The 15,795-nt window shown below is 51.4% G+C and overlaps 2 protein-coding genes across 2 annotated transcripts; one reads left to right on the top strand and one right to left on the bottom strand.

The window, feature by feature from the left end:
- The first annotated feature begins 250 nt into the window (after positions 1–250).
- Positions 251–3,338, top strand: CDCA3 (cell division cycle associated 3). Its single transcript, XM_061988773.1, has 5 exons — positions 251–418; positions 498–627; positions 718–969; positions 2,445–2,566; positions 2,972–3,338. Exons 1-5 carry the CDS (start codon positions 314–316, stop codon positions 3,107–3,109), a joined length of 747 nt encoding a protein of 248 aa, XP_061844757.1. The 5' UTR covers positions 251–313; the 3' UTR covers positions 3,110–3,338.
- A 1,512-nt stretch (positions 3,339–4,850) lies between these two features.
- On the bottom strand, positions 4,851–10,132 carry GNB3 (G protein subunit beta 3). Its single transcript, XM_010210420.2, has 9 exons — positions 10,076–10,132; positions 9,507–9,545; positions 9,230–9,336; positions 9,055–9,118; positions 8,776–8,938; positions 8,608–8,674; positions 7,488–7,689; positions 5,782–5,998; positions 4,851–4,957 (listed from the first exon to the last, which is right to left on the bottom strand). The coding sequence occupies exons 1-9, from the start codon at positions 10,130–10,132 to the stop codon at positions 4,851–4,853; spliced, it is 1,023 nt and encodes a 340-aa protein (XP_010208722.1).
- Positions 10,133–15,795: the final 5,663 nt, after the last annotated feature.

Below are 15,795 nucleotides of genomic sequence, written 5' to 3'. Positions count from 1 at the left end.
CGGCACCGCCCGGCCCGCTCGCCCAATCGCAGCCGCCTCTCCTGCTCCGAGGGCGACGGGGCCGACCTCCTCGGCCAATGAGCGACGCCGATCGAGGCGGGGGAGGGCTGCTCCCCGGGGATTGACGGCGGGCGAGGCGGGACGTGCGGGGCGGGGGTACCGGAGCCGTCGGGTGGCCCCCGCGGGACACATGCGGCGGGGGCGGGGCCCGCCCCTCCTCCGTGCGGGGGCCAATGGGGCGGCGCCGCCCGGCGCGCGGGAGATTTGAATCGCGGCGGCGGGTGGGGTGGCGGTGTGGCGTGCGGCTGCTGCCATGGGGGTCTCCGGCAGCGCCCCGGCCACCCCGTGCAACAGGCACCTGGCCCATGTCAGCGACCCCCGTTCCCCCAGCGCCGGCATCCTGCGCACCCCCATCGAGGTAGGCATTCCCCCGCGGTTCGTCCGCCGCCTCCCGCGGCGGCCCCGGCCCGCCGCCCCCACGCCTGCCCTCTCCGCAGGTGGTGAGCTCTCCAGCGGACAGCCCTCAGCTTGGTCCTGCCGAGCCGGGGCCGGCCGCCAGCGAGGACTGGGACCCGCGCTCGCCCACGCCCGGTATTTCCCGCACGCCCATGAGGACCACGTCGAGTGGTAAGCGAGGCTGTGCCGGCAGGGTGGGTGGCCTTGCCCGGAGCCTCGCTTCGTCTGTCTGACTTCCCTCTTTCCCCCCTGCTCCGACAGACAGCGTAGAGCACCTTGTGAAGCAGCTCAGCGAGGCCTTCGGGATTGAGGCCGCTCCCCGGCAGACGGCGCCGCCGGGTACGGCCCGTCCCGCCGAGGAGTCGGCAGTGGAGGAGCCGGCCTGGCGGAGCTCGTCGCCCGCCGGAGGCCCGGAGGCGGCTGCCTCCACGGTGGAAGAGACGGAGAGGCTGCCCTCTCCCAGTGCCGCCCCAGCTCTGCCAGCCCGGCTCGCCGCACACGCCTTCCCCTCCGGTAAGTGTGCCGGTGTAGTGGGTAGTGCCCCGCGTGCCCCAGGGTTTGTACGGGCCGTGGTCCTTTCTCACATTCCTCCAGGCTTGCGTTCTTGCTTACCCAGACCTTTTCTGTTCCTCTAGTTCTGCTGCCTTCCACAGGCTCGGAGAGCCTGGCCTTGGGGCTTCACAGCTGGCAGGTTGGCGGCCCCCTTGGGAACTGTTCTTTTTATGAGACTCATTTCTGTCAGGAGTTGGAAAAACTAGGTTTTTCAATCGGTAGTCAAAAGCAAGAGGTGAATGTCAGCTCTTTTATCTGAGACAGGCTTGTAACCATGGAGACTCATCCAGTGGGACCTTGGAGTTTCTTCTGGAGAAGGGCTGGGCGACAAGAGTGGGAAGCACTTCTAAGTGCTCTGACTGAATGGTGCTGAATGTAGACAGTGCTTCACAGAATCACAGGCTCTCAAGGGCTGAAGGGACCTTGAAAGATTATCTAGTCCAGCCTCCCTTCCAGAGCAGGACTACCTAGAGAAGGTCACACAGGAGCTCATCCAGGTGGGTTTTGAATGTCCCCAGAGAAGGAGACTCAAAAACGCACCTGGGAGGCCTGTGTCAGTGTTTTGTCACCCTCACAGTGATGAAAATTCTTCCTTGTATTTCTTTGGAACCTCTTACATTCCAGCTTGTACCCATTGCCCCTTGTCCTATCATTGGACATCACTGAGAACAGCCTGGCTCCATCCTCCTGACATCCACCCTTTATGTGTTTGTAAACATTAATGACATCACCCCTCAGTCTCCTCCAAGCTAAAGAACCCCAGCTCTCTCAGCCTTTCATCATAAGGGAGATGCTCCAATCCTTTAATCATTTTTGTGGCCCTGTGCTGAACTCTCTCCAGCAGCTCCCTGTCCTTCTTGAACTGATGGGCCCAGAGCTGGACTCAATATTCCAGATGCAGTCTCATGAGGGCAGAGAATTGCTGAGTGTCCTACGAGGAGGGGCTGAGAGCTGGAACTCTTCAGCCTAGAGAAGAAAAAGCCTCAAGGGGATCTTACTAATATCTATAAATACCTGAAGGGTATAAGAAATAGAGAGCTAGGCTCTTGTCAGTGACAGGACCAGAGACAATGAGTACAAGCTGAAACAAAAGAGATTCCATCTGAACATCAGAAAACACTATTTTCACTGTTAGGGTAACTGAGCACTGTCACAGATTGCCCAGAGATATTGTGGAGCCTCCATCCTAGGGGATACTAAAAAGTCATCTGAATGTGATCCTGGGCAACTGGCTGTAGTTGGTCTTGCTTGAGCAGTGGGATTGGACCAGATACCCTGCAGAGCTCCCTTTCGGCCTTGCTGTGATCCCTTTACCTGAAAGTCCTTGGGTAACAGTCTTTGCTGTGCAGGCAAGCAAGTTGGATCACAGAGACCATTCAAATCCAGGACTCTCTACCCTTTTTGTGACCCTCTGATGTGTTTCCTTTTATCCCTAGGGAGCAAGCCTGTAAGACGCAAGGCCAACAACAAAATCATGGCATCATCTGCTGGAACTGGCCGCTCTCCCCTCAGCATCCTACAAGACGATAATTCCCCCAGTGCTCCTGCCTCTCGACAGGTAAAGCTTAATGAGCTCTACTTTGTGAGGGACAATAGGCTGGAAAAAACAACCAGCCAAACAAAAACCCTGAAATCCCTCAGTTCCTGCATCTTGTAGGGTCTCAGTTTGGAACTGTGATCTCCTGGGCCTGTAGAGCCTGGTAACTTCATCAGTATTTTTCTGTGGGTCAGTCTTGTCCCTGTATTCCTCCAAGCCTTGTCTGATGTCTTTATCTTTGTCATTGCCACAACGTTGCCTATTTTTGGTGCAGCCTTACTTTTTAGGCTGTAGAAGGAAGTCCATCACTCTTAGACACTGTCACCAGAAAGCCAGAGCTGAATGACCTGAAAATGGACTATGTGTTTCACTGAATCTTCAATTAACTTGTGCTTTATGCTGTATGTTTGGGTTTTATTTCTCTAGGGTAAGAGGCACGTGTTGGGAGAGAACCTTGGGGAGAAGGAAGTAACAGCAGATCTGAGCAGGAACCTCAAATCTGGGAACTGTGCTTGGAGCAATCTGAACAAAGAAAACCACCAATGTCCTTTTGTGGAGAACTAGAAAATTCCTTTTCCAGGATATTGCTATAATTTGCTTCTGTTTTGAGAGTCTTCTAGTAGTGAGGAATCCCGCAATAGACTGAAACTTCAGACTTGTGGCCACTCTTCTCGCCCACCCCTGTTGGGGGGAAAGAGCATACTCTCTCCTAACTTTGCATAACTTATGTACAGTTCAGACTTTGGCTCTTCTATTATGTGTCAGCTGAACTGACTTTCTGTAGTGTTCTTATCTGTAGCAAATAAATTTGTGTTAAACCTTTGCTGACAGCATTGATGTCCTGAGAGGACAATAGGAGTCCTCTGCTTGCTCAGTGCAATGTTTCTTTGGGGACAGGCATTCAGGAACACATACTTTGGCCTTCCTTTAGCCCTAAAACTCATCTCTGTCCCCTACTTGTAACATGCCACCACTGAGCTGTGCTTGAAAGGATTGGACCTTGAACTGGTGGACTATAGAGGAGAGTGGGAAGCTGCAGCTCTACAGGAAACCAAAGTGTCACTCTAGTGTCACTGCTCGAGTTCTGATGCACATATGCTGGTGTGAAACTAATGTGTAGAAAGGATGATTGTCTATTGCAAGGGTCTGACAGGAGAGTGTGATCCAAAGTGGGATGAGATAGTACTGTGCATTAATATCTTGACCTGTTGCTAGGTCAACAGGGGCTAGTGACCTCTCCCTAGGAGAGCCAAACAAATGGAACGGGATCTGAATATAATGGCTGTGACCTGCAATTGAGCTTACATCTCCAATGTTTGCAAGGACACATTTTTCAGCTCTAGGGCAGCAAGCCTTGGGACCAACACTCTCTTCTCAACTGAAACACTTTTCCCTTGGGGCTCTTGAGGCAGAAGAAGGCCTGTAGATGTGATGTTCCCTGGATGAGGTCAGCAGGAAGTGTTTGCAGGACAGCTGTGTTTGCAGTAGCTCATTGCAATGCTAGGAAGAACACAGCCAGCAGTACTTAAGTGAGCTTTCTTTATTTGCCTGGGCTATGATCTATAACAGACTTGAAAATGGGCTGATGGCTATGGGTTAGACAAGGTCACCACACAATGCAGGAGTGAGGCAAAAAGCGAAGGAACAGCAAGAAGCAGACAATAAGAATAAATACAGAATTCCCTGGTATTCTGGCAACTCCAGGGACTATATTTCCCCTGTTTATACATAGATTAGACTTGAGATAAGTCTCCCCCAATGGAAAATGAGCCAAACTTACTCTAGGTTTTTGCTTGAGGTTGGATGATAGAGATCTCAAACCCAGTATGTCTCTGAGGCTGCTTCTTAAGATATAGGACAGCTCTACAGAGAAGCAAGGTAGAGTTAAATCAGGGAATGAGTGTAGTCTGGGCCATGGCATTGGACAAGGAGGTCCACTGAAAGATGAGTGTCAATGTGGCTAGAGGTGTTTGAAGGAAGATGCATGGTGTCTGAACTGTACTATAAAGTCCTGAGATACAGTAATATTTTGCAGGTCTTCAAGCCTGCAGGAGGCTGGAAACAGCTGGGCCTGTTTAGAGGTGGAGAAAAGGGCCAGTGTGTGCTCCTGCTCCCCAGCTCCTCCTGTTCCCCTGCTCCCCCTCCCCAATCTCTCCCTTTCACTCTGGGAGGCCCCTACAAGTGACCTGTGTCTAGAGACAAGCGGGAGTGGTAGGTAGGCGTTTCTGTCGAGCTCAGCTGATGATGCTGCTTGCTTGGGCTGTGGGCCATGCTTCTGCTGCTCTTTCCCCTTCTGCTACTGTCCTCAGTTCCAAACCTTGAGGAAGCTGTCCCAGGAGCCAGTGGCAACGGCCATCCCATCTGCTGTCACCCCCAGGCAACTCACTCTGTTATCATGGCCAGAAAGGATCCCTGTGAGGGGAGAGAAGAGTGATCAGGAAAATAAGTGGAGCCTGGGAAAGATGAAGGGGTTGACAATGCTGAGGACACATGTTATAGGGTGTGTACCTACACCCCCTGTGCATTGTGCCATCTCCACAGAATGTGTTACAACCAGTATGTGGCTAATAGGAACAAACATGCAGAAGAACATTTGTATGCGCCACAGAAAGACCACTCATGGGACTAGCCAAAGAATGCTCTTGGGCAGGTCTGCCTAGCTGAATACTTGTATGACTGCTTTCACCCTGGAGTGACAATGATAGGACCAAGAAAGGTCCTGGGCAAGGCTGAGGAATGGCAATGGCCACTGGTCTACATTAGATGTTTTCCAGAGGCTAGGGGCTGTGACTGAAAGAAAAATGGCACTGGGGTGTTGTATTCTGCATATTAGCATCACAGAAAGATGATGGATGGAAGCTCAGGTCTGTGCTTGGCAAGGTGCCTGGACACCAAGAGGCACCCTCAGTAGCTGGAACAGGAAAATGGCAGAGGCCGTGAGAAAGTAGGAAATACTATGGGTGCTTGTGAGCAGTTTTAGGTAGTAGGAATCTTGGTGCTCTTTTCCCCCTTGAAACAATGCTGCTTAAAAGCTTGACTTCTTTAATGTTAAACACAGTAGTAGTTCTGCACAAAAGACATACTACTTAAGGCGTGCTCCTGAAACGCCAGGAAGATTTGTTGGGTTTCAGTCAGTATAGGATGTGTCCATTTTAGAAGAATAAGGGCCTTTTCCTTGCCTTGGGATGGACAGAAGACTCTGCAGGGAATGAGAGGGACCTCCAAGAGCCACTCACCCACACGCTCTCCTTTCAGGGAGTCCCAGATGTTGCAGTTGAAGTCATCATATCCAGCGAGCAAGAGGCGCCCGCTGCGGGAGAAGGCGACTGATGTGATTCCACAGATGATGCTCTCATGAGAGTACACGATGAGCTCCTGGTCTGCCCGGAGGTCGAAGAGCCGGCAGGTGGCATCATCTGAGCCCGTGCAGATGGCTTCACCGTTAGGGAAGAACTGAGGAAGGCACACACCAGATTTTAATCAGGCTTTTGCCTTACAGATTTCCTCAAGGTCTTCACCTTGCTGTTAACTACTAGGAAGCTGTAGAGGTAGGAAAACCCAGGGGAACAAAATCCTGGCTTGTGAGAGTCTCCTGGAGAGTGAGACTGTTGCTTCTAAAACCAAATAGCCCACTTCTACTTTAAGAAAACAAATGATCTAGGGGCTAGAGCTGTTGCAGGATGTCCCAGTGCCTGCTGAAGGATCATTGTCTAATTCCAGATGTTAGTTCAAGGCTTGACAAGTGTCCACCCATCACCCCCCGGATAGGGTCAGGCATAATTCAGAGCTATGAGCCCCTTCCTCTGTCTCAACCTCATACCCCAGCCTTGTCATACACACTCCATGTCTGCACCCTTGCTCTGAGCAGCAAAAAAAGTGGTCCTCAGGAGCAGGTGTGGCAGAAAACCATGTGGCTGGCAGGGTAGCCGTGGGAGAGGTGAGAAAAGCTGGACTGATGGAAGTCAGTGGAGAGTGGCTGAAGCAGTGGAAATTGGAGGAAGACTCATTTAGTTAGCTGCACAGGATTAAACTGACACAATTCTTGTCCTGCCACCTCCAGGATTCTGGTTTGAATCCTTGCCTCTGAGGGGGATCCTTGCCCTCAAATGTCTGTGCTGCCTCCTGTGAAGACTTTGTCTTCAGAAGACCTCCCTATGATCCTGAATTCCCATCTCTGCTGTCTGGAGCTGACTAGGACCCTCAGCTGAATTAGGTACTTCTGCTGCTGCACTTGTGTCCTGAGGCAGGGAGCATGCCTGAACCACACCTGATCTTCTCAATGCTTATAAATACCTAAAGGACAGGTGTTGTGAGGATGGGATGAGTCTTTTTGCTGTAGTGCCCAGTGGCAGGACAAGGGGTAATGGCCGCAAGCTGGAACACAAGAAGTTCCACCTGAATACAAGGAGAAACTTCTTTCGCTTGAGGGTGAGGGAGCCCTGGCCCAGACTGCCCAGAGAGGGTGTGGAGTCTCCTTCTCTGGAGGTTTCCAAGCCCTCCAGGACACATTCCCATGTGATCTCATCTAGGTGGACCTGCTTTAGCAGGGAGTTGGACTGCATGATCTTTAGAGGCCTCTTCTAACCCCTACCATTCTGTGATTCTATGGTTCCCAACAGCTGCTGTGAGCAAAGCTGCACTACCACTTGTGTTAGGGTGCTGAGCTCCACAAATCACAATGTGCTGCCTGAGTCCAAGTAACATTTTGAGTCAGATCTAGATGCTTTGGTGCTCCAGTGCCCAGGAAGAGCCAGCCTCCAAACCTCAGTGAACTCAGGCCCTCACTGCTCCAGGCTGCATCATGGCGCCAAAGTCTCCTGAGACCCTTGTTTCCCACACAACTGCACCAGCTTCTTTCAAGCTTGTCCCAAGACCTTGTTTCTAAGCTGTTCCACCCTCCATTTTCTTTGCCTCCCCACCACTGTGCAGACAGCATACATACGCAGATGGCGTTGATGTCGGACTCATGTCCAGAGAAGGTCTGGCGGCAGGAGCCCTCCCGCACGTCCCATAGTTTGGCAGTAGCATCGCAAGCCCCAGAGATGAAGAGTTTGAAGTCTGGGGAGACAGCCAGGCTCATGCAGTCTCCAGTGTGACCCAGGAATACAGTCTTCTGTTGCCCAGTCTCAATGTCCCAGAGTGCACTGTGGGAGAGGTGAGAACTTCTCAGAGCCAGCTCAGGCAGAACAGATCTACAGCTGGGCTGAAGAGCTATCCTACTCGCAAACAAAAGGAGGGAAGCCATGGGCCTGGCTACAGCATGGGAAAACAGGTGAGGGCATTGCTGGAGTCAGCTGTATACAGCAGGAGATAGTCACAGCTGTGGCCAGTCATATCTTTGACAAATCAGAGTTAGACTAAGGATGGAGATGTGTGAGGTTCGATGCTATTCTTTTAATTGCAACACTTGAAGGAAGTACTGAGAAGAAGTAAGAGGGACCCACAGGCAAGCAACTGAAAAAGATCTGTTGTCTATGCTTCTAGGATGCGTGGGCCACATTCGCTGGGTTCATTACAGCCAGGCAAACAAGCCCTGTTTAACCTTGATCTCTAATAGAAATGCCACATCCTGACTTGTCCTTGGTCAAGAGGTTCTTCCAAAGCAGGTGTTGGAATGGGGTGAATAAAAATGTGGCAATGCTCAGAGTCATAGCGCAGCAAGGCCTGAGAGGAACCAAAGGATGCTGGCACTAGCTTTGCAGCTGTCCCTTGCACAGTGGGCAAGGCTTGAAAAGTGGAGTGCCTATGTGAGATTCACATAAATTTACCAAGTTGTCTGTTCTGGGATAAATGACACTGTGCTGTGTGAGAGCTGACAACATGATCCTTACTGCTCCACCAACAGACTTGCATTGTGACCTGACCTCAATTCGCAAAAGAAGCACTCATCCTGCCAAGAGTGGAAGAGTGGATCTGGCTTCCTGGGGTGCTCTGTTTGGCCTCCCCATGTAGGAGCAATTCATCCTTAGTGGACTGCTGCAGAGCAAAAGGGCTACACTTGCTGATGTGTGCTGAGCCTCTAAGAGCAGGGGTTGCAGAGGGATGCAGAGGATAACACTCACCATGTGGTATCTCCAGAGCTAGTCACAATATTGTTGTCGTCAAGAAATCGGCAGCAGGAGAGGTAACCTAGGAAGTCAGAACAAGCAAATAGGAGAAATGAGGCAGCGTGAAATGAGTGAGGTTTGGAAGCACTGGGCACCCAGGTCGTGAGCAGGCAGCGCACACACCTGTATGAGCTGAGAGCTCCCTGCTCACTTTGACGTTGCCTTCACGAGTCTTGAGGTTGTAGATGGAGCACATGTTGTCAAGGCCCCCACAGGCCACAAAATTGCCTGAGGGGGCATAGGCACAAGTCATGACCCAGGAAGAACGCAAAGGGATGGCATGAACCTGGGAGGACAAGAAACTGTGTCAGGGCTCTGGCAGCAGAGAGAGCAGGGCAAAGGCACTAGTTCTGAGAGTAACCGCTCCAGCGTCCTAGTTTGCTGCAGCTGTCTGACTCCTACCTTGTTAGTTGTGTACGTGTCCCACACAATCAGTTTCCCATCTTGTGAGGCACTGACCAGAAGTCTGTGAGAGAGGAACAAGACCATGTTAGTAGCTCTCTTCCTATCAGAGGTTTCTTGCCCTTCACACCCATGTGCTGCGCTGCACCCAGCAGATCAGCAGCATCTCTCTCACTTGGAGTCTGTGGACCAGTGCATGGCGTAGATCTTGGCCAGGTGCCCACGCAGCGTCCTTCGGGTCCGCATCTGGATGCGTCCAACAACCTCCATTCCAGACACAATCTAAGGAAAGATTTGCAGGAGAGAAACAATTAAGCTTGGACTGGAAAGAGCTTTACTGCTTTCAACATCTCTGACTCCTAACCCCGCTTCCCAGCTGGAGAGAATCCCCAATGGGTATGGTACTAGCTGGCCCCAACACACATGCCTGCCCAGCCAGCCATGTCTCTTACCTGAGCAAGCGTTGTGTCTGCACAGGCTTTCCGGGCGTCCTGGAGAAGAGATGACAACAGATGATACAGAAAAAAAGCCATGTGATAAAGGTAGTGGCAAAGGAATTCCAAGGGCATAGTTTGGGGTCTGCTAGAAGTAGAAACTGTGGCTTTGCTGTATTTGGCTCGTGCAGCTTGGTACTGGTCAAACATCAGGAAGGTGAGACAAAAGCTGATCAGCATCCAGTTCTCCATGCTACACTTTTCCCAAGGATCCTCCCCACTGGCAGAACACCAGCTGCCTGCCTCCTAGACAGAGGAGTTCCTGGGGGCACACTACACTCTTTGGCCTCCCTTGACAGACACAATACTGGTGGCCACTTCCTTCTCACGGTTTTAGTGTCCCCTCTTCTCTCCTTTTCCCTCCTCTTCTTCCCCCACCATGCTATGAAGATCTCCATTAGCACATAAAAGGCTTTGCAGACATAGATGGAGAAAACTTAACTCCAACTTGTGGCTGAGGAGGAAAACCTGGACACAGGGAGGGGTAGGCACACTCTCAGCAGTCTCATGGCTGCTGCCAGCATTACCGCAATCTGCTTCTTCAGCTGCTCAGCCTCCTGCTTCATCTGTTCCATTTCCCCCATCTTTCTGACCTAGGGGTGGCTCCTCTGCGTGGGGCAGCCTTGATTCTGGGGAGACAAATTGAAGAAGAAAGGTGTGAAGTAGAAAGGGCACTAATATGACTGCTCAGTTATGCAAATGTAGGCATCTCTGATAAAGGCTTAAAACCATTTCTTGGATGAATGTTTGATAATGTTGTGCTGGATCTCATCAAAGCCCTTAACATTTGGGAAGATTGTACTGGCTCTGACCAACAGTCTCTTTGGCCTCCTGTCCTGCTTTACATTTACGTTGGGAAGCTGAAGACTTCCAAAGCATCTTGTTGAGGTTCTGGCCACACTTATTGCCTCACCTCTTTATTTTTAACCTCTTCATTCCAAATCCTGTGTCATCTGCTCCCTCCCCATGGCCAATCTGTCCATCAGCTCCAGAGGAGAAAACTTGGTGGGAGGAGCGCCATGACTCTTACTTATCATTTCTCTTAGGCAAAATCTCACCAGTCAGTGTCTACCAGCATTTTGACCAACAAAGAAATTTGGAGGCTGTTGAGGTGCTTGCTCTGTCAGGGTTTCTTTCTAGTTTCCCATTAAAAAAATAAAAGGTGGATGCCCAAGGAATGATCTGAGAATAACATAGGCAGATAATGGCGTTTCTCCTACTTTCCTAGATCCAGCTTTTCACTGACTTCCAAAGCTAGAGGCAGCATTATGCATGTATGCAGGTTCTTGGTGAGTTTTCTTTCTATGCATTTGTCCACACACTTTTTACACCTATGCTGAAATTTAGCATCCTCTATGGTGGGAACTTCCACAGTGGCATGCTCTGCAAAGAAGTTCCTGGTTCTGCTACTTGCAAATGGCACTAGTTCCCCTAGGTGGTTATCTATCATTTGCCCTGGCAGAATCAGCAATTAATTGGTCTCTATTCAACTGAGCACAACTTGTTTCTTTTTATAGATCTTTGTTGTAACAGTCTTCACCCATCTCTTTTTCAGACTGTAGAGCACTTAGTCATTCCTCCGAGTCATTACATCTGATTACCTCTGTTGTTCCCTGAGAACTTTTCAATTGTTTACAGAGTATAGATGAAACTTTTTTTTCAGAGAGCAATGAACCAGAACTGTGATCCACATTCAAGATACAGGTGCAGTATGTGATTATATAGCATCTCCATTTTGTTCTCTCTTTCTCGTTATGCTCACTTGAAACATTACCAGTGATTCTAGTATTTCCCAGTCTTGTAGACAAATCTGATCATTACTGCTTCAGTCTTTCTCCTTCTTTCTCCTGGATAGGTGTATGTCCAGACCTGCTCCAGGTGTTCCTTGCCATTAGAACCAATGCTTTGCCTCAAGGCCAAGAAATGCTCCAGCAGTATCTGCAGAATTTCTCCTTCTAGTCCCCATGAAGTCACATCACCTCCATCCCCCCAGCCAGCTGCCCAAAGGGCTTGTTTCCTCCAGACAATGAGGCTTTGAGTTCTTCCATGCTAGGCTGCTGTCTTGCTGTGAGCAAGCACATGCAGATAACTCCAAAGTCCCACCTTTGCTCACTGCTTCATAGAGCTCTTTGAGTTTCCCTCTAGAATCCCTTCTCCTGAACGTCCCCATGGCTTTCCCTTTCCTTTGTTTCTCCAGGCAGAGACAGTTTCTGCTTGGGCAATGACTCCTTCAGCATGGCTGTGAGTGTAGGAAAGACAGGGAGATTTCCCCTAGCTTCTGGGAGGTAGACTATTTCAGGGTAGACTTTGCAGAAGAAGACTTGCTTGCACCTGCTGCCTGCAAGCCTGAACAGAGCCACAGCACTGCTGCCTCTTCCCTGCTCCCTTCCTGTGCATTGGATGTGGCTACTGGCCCAGTCTGCTGTGCCCGGCAGTGGTCTGGAGCTGCCAACTTCAGCTACGCTGAAGGATGGGGACAGACCAGCACCTGAGCTAGGCCCTTTCCACTATTTTTTTCTTCCCTCATTTTGCCAGTACAATGATGAGGGGGGTTCCTCCCAGCAAGAATGCATAGCTGCACCTGGTTGAGTGACACTGGCCATGAAAACCCACCTGCGTGTACTTTTCATCCTTTGGGAAGGGGCTGGGCACACCATGCTGTCTCTCAGATAACTGTCAGACTTAGGACACGCTGAGGAAGGCCTTTCAGCTTTTGGTGGGAGGCTGCACATCCTCTTCTTTCATAGTGTTTGCCCCTCAGCTTTTGTGTACCGCCAGGCTGCAGAGACTGTGTCCAGCTCCAAGTGGCAAATCTGAACTTCCAGCCACCTGGCAGAGACCAGCCCTACCACACCTTTCCCTTTTTCAGTTCTGCATGGAGATGGGAGCTTTGTTCTCTCTTCCTTCCAATTTCTGCCCTAGGTGAAGCAGGCTGCACGTGTCCTCCTCATTACCCACTGGATCTCCAGTCTTCCTTGCGTCTCTCATGCATTTTTACCATTCTATTCCCTTCCCTGGGTGCTTCTCTCTCAATTCTGGCCCTAGCATGGGAGCGCCAGTTCCCAGGCACCTGCTCTGTGAAGTTGCACAACCAGATGAGGGGCTTTCAGAGCGGGTAGGCAGATCAAAGGGCAGGGGCACGATGTTGAGGGCGGATAAAAAGGGCTAAATATAGAGAAGATGCAGCTCAGGTTCAGGACTCTGTCCGAACCTTTAAATCCCCTTCAGGGAACATTCTAAATGAAGTTGGGAATTGTTCTCAGCCTCGGAAGGACAAAGAGCCACAAATGAGTGATAATAATAGCTCCAGCTTTGCCTGTCACCTCTACCTGCCACATCCTGGTGTGATTTGTGGAGAGTTACCCAGTCCCCACTGGAGTGCAGCTGCCTCCCAGGAGGCCCAGGGCAGGTGTGCAAGAGCAGCTTGTCATCATCATGTAAATTTGGGACAGGAAATAGGAGAAGCGAATGGGGGAAGGGTGGAAAAAAGGGGAATGGTGTTTGGAGCCTGGCCAAGGCACGTTCTGACCTGAGGGATGCACATTTCTTGTGGATCAACTCATAGTAGCTCACGGCAGCTGCCCAGTTTGGTTTTAATGGAAAAGACTTCTAAATGGTGCTTTCTGCAAATAGGACTCTTTCAGGTGGATGCTAAGCTGCAGAGGAAACCAGGTCTATAGGTACCTTTGAAAAAACAATTCACCATCACCAGCCCAACACTGCAAAGAGCTACTGACAGGAGGACCTTGGCACTAGTGCTGGTCCAGAGTTGTGCATCCTACAAGCAGCACTTAGGAGCACGGCACAGCCAAACAGAGCCTGGGCTTAGTGGATTCAGCCCTGTTCTGAGCTCTGCCTTGCATGTGCTCCTCCAGTTCACAATTCTTGGCTTTTGAAAACACATTTTATTTATTTTTCTCTCCAACACGACAGTTCTTTCCATTCCTGCTTTTTCTGACGAACTTGCTGGAGGCAGCTGCGCCAGTACTCCTGTCTGCGTGCAGCCAGACCCACCCTGAGCCCTTGTATGTCTGCTTGTAGCAGACCAAATGCCTCTGCTGTGTTGTGAGGCCGGGGTGAGCTGTGGAATCCGCCTTTTGCTGCCACGCGTGACTTTTCAGGGCAGTGGCTGCGTCCCTGCACTGTGCCATGGCAAGGGGCCAGCCAGCACCCCAGGAGTTGTCCTATCGAGCACCTGCATCACTCCCTGGGGGAGATAAGGGCACAAGCACTGGGTGGGGAGAAAGTAGAAGTGAACAGCCTTCATGTGCTGTCCTCCAGCTAGCTCCCCTCACACTGAGGAGGGAGCGTTCCCTCTGTGGGATGCTGGGAGAGGGCTGTAAATAGAAAAGGGAAAGGTGCAGGAGGGAGAACGGGGCATTAATAGGCAGCATCCCTGGGTCCCTGTATAATCCCTGGCTGGCCTCGCATGCCACCCTGGTGACCCTGGGCTCCTTGCAGAGCCGGATACAGAGATGATCCCCCTCTCCTGTGATGGAGATCAAAGGCCAGGGTAAAATTACCCTGCTCTGCTCCTTGCTTCCCAAGGGCTCCTTCTTTACCCAGAAAAGTAGCCAACTGCAAAGAGGTGTGCAGAAGGGCAGAGAGGGAGTGCAGGACTGTGTATGTGTAGTGAGCACCAGGTCTCTCAGGAGAGGTGTTACCTTCCTGTTCCAGTCTGGAAACCCATGGTTTACATGGCAAGGGGAGAACAAGCGATCCCATCCCAATGCAAAGCCCCTCATCATCATCAAGACACCTCAGCCGTAGCCCCAGTTCCTTCACTGCCATGACCTTCCCTCCCACATGCTCTGATGGGGTCTGCCTTTGCACAAGGACTCCTCATGGAATCACACCAAGAAACCCAGGGTCCCAAGCACCAGGCTCACCAAGGTGACCTCAGCCATCATAAGAAGGCAGCATCCTTACCGGAATCTGTAGAGCAAGGTAGGTTGCAGTCTCCCCTGGATAAGGACCCTCACAGCCTGCCTGCCCTGCTGAGAATGGCTCTCCGCCGGCCAGAAGACCCTCGTTCCTGTGCGGTCTCCAGTCAGTCCTGCCCGTCCACCCAGCGAGTCCCTTGCTCCCTCTCTGGTCCTCAGCCTCTCCCAGGACTGAGAAGGCTGTGGACAGGAGGGGTTGGGGGAGGGCTGATTCCAGGAGCAGCGTCAGGCAAATTAAATCAGACACCAGAGACTTGGGGAAATCGGATTGGGACGTAATGCAAAGCAGGTGGATGGGGAGGGGTGAAAAGAGAGAGTAGCACGCTGCTCCTGAACGGAAAGAAACCATCACAGGCAGATTTGACTCCCTCTGTTTATATCAGCAACAAACTAATAAAGTGAAGATTAGCCAGCACAGGCCAGGATTATCAGCCGCTGGAGCAAGGCTTCTTGCACCACACAGTCTCCAGCAATCCCTATTTTCCTGCAGACAGCGTGCGACTCGTATCCTGGGCAGGGCGAGGAGAAGGATGGTGCCACCACAGCGGCCCTGCCGAGGGAAAAGCAACAGCAGGGCAGTGACACCCTCTATGGGCAGCACATCGGGCTCTGCCTGGGGAAAACTGAACTGGGCATAGGGGCCAGGGGTGGCAAAAGATTTGGTGGCATGCCTTTTGGCAGCCACTTTAGTGGGATGCTGCGAGGGGATTATCTTGGCCTCAATCTCCTTTAATATCTCCCGCGGCTTTGGCCCAAGCCTGAGATAAATACCTTTTAACGGATCTCATCTGACGTCAGGAGGCCATCAGTCTAATCACCCAAGCCACCTTTGAGCAAAGCAAGCCAGAGACGTGGATGCTGGCCCCTCACCCCGCAACGAGGCTTTGTCGAGCAGGGTCCATCCAGCACCCCACAGAAACGACCGGGCCTGGTGTGCGAGCACTAGGATGTGGCCGGCCTCCTGCCAGGGAGAGGGAATCCCAAACGCACACAGAAAAATGCCTTTCCCCTCTGACCTCTGGGGCAGATGGGAGGCAGAAAGGGTTGCTCATACAGGTTTCCTAAGCTCGAAGTGCCAGGATTCAGCCTGAGGAAAGAATTCCCTTTCCAGGGCCCTGTGCCAACAGTGACGAGGAGATCACCCACCCACCTCTCACACCACTGGACCAGGCCCCAGATTTCTTCCAGATGAACTGTATAGCTGGGGTCTCCATACACATTTTTCATCCAGGCCCAAGTACATCTACAGTCTGATCTCTGCCTCTAATGGTTTCCCAGGAAAAGGGTCACTGCTCTTTTTGATA

The sequence above is a fragment of the Colius striatus genome, chromosome 1 (assembly GCF_028858725.1).
Source record: "Colius striatus isolate bColStr4 chromosome 1, bColStr4.1.hap1, whole genome shotgun sequence".
NCBI lineage: Eukaryota > Metazoa > Chordata > Aves > Coliiformes > Coliidae > Colius > Colius striatus.
Note: the sequence above shows the minus strand (reverse complement) of the source record. Positions and strands in the feature narration are given on the sequence as shown.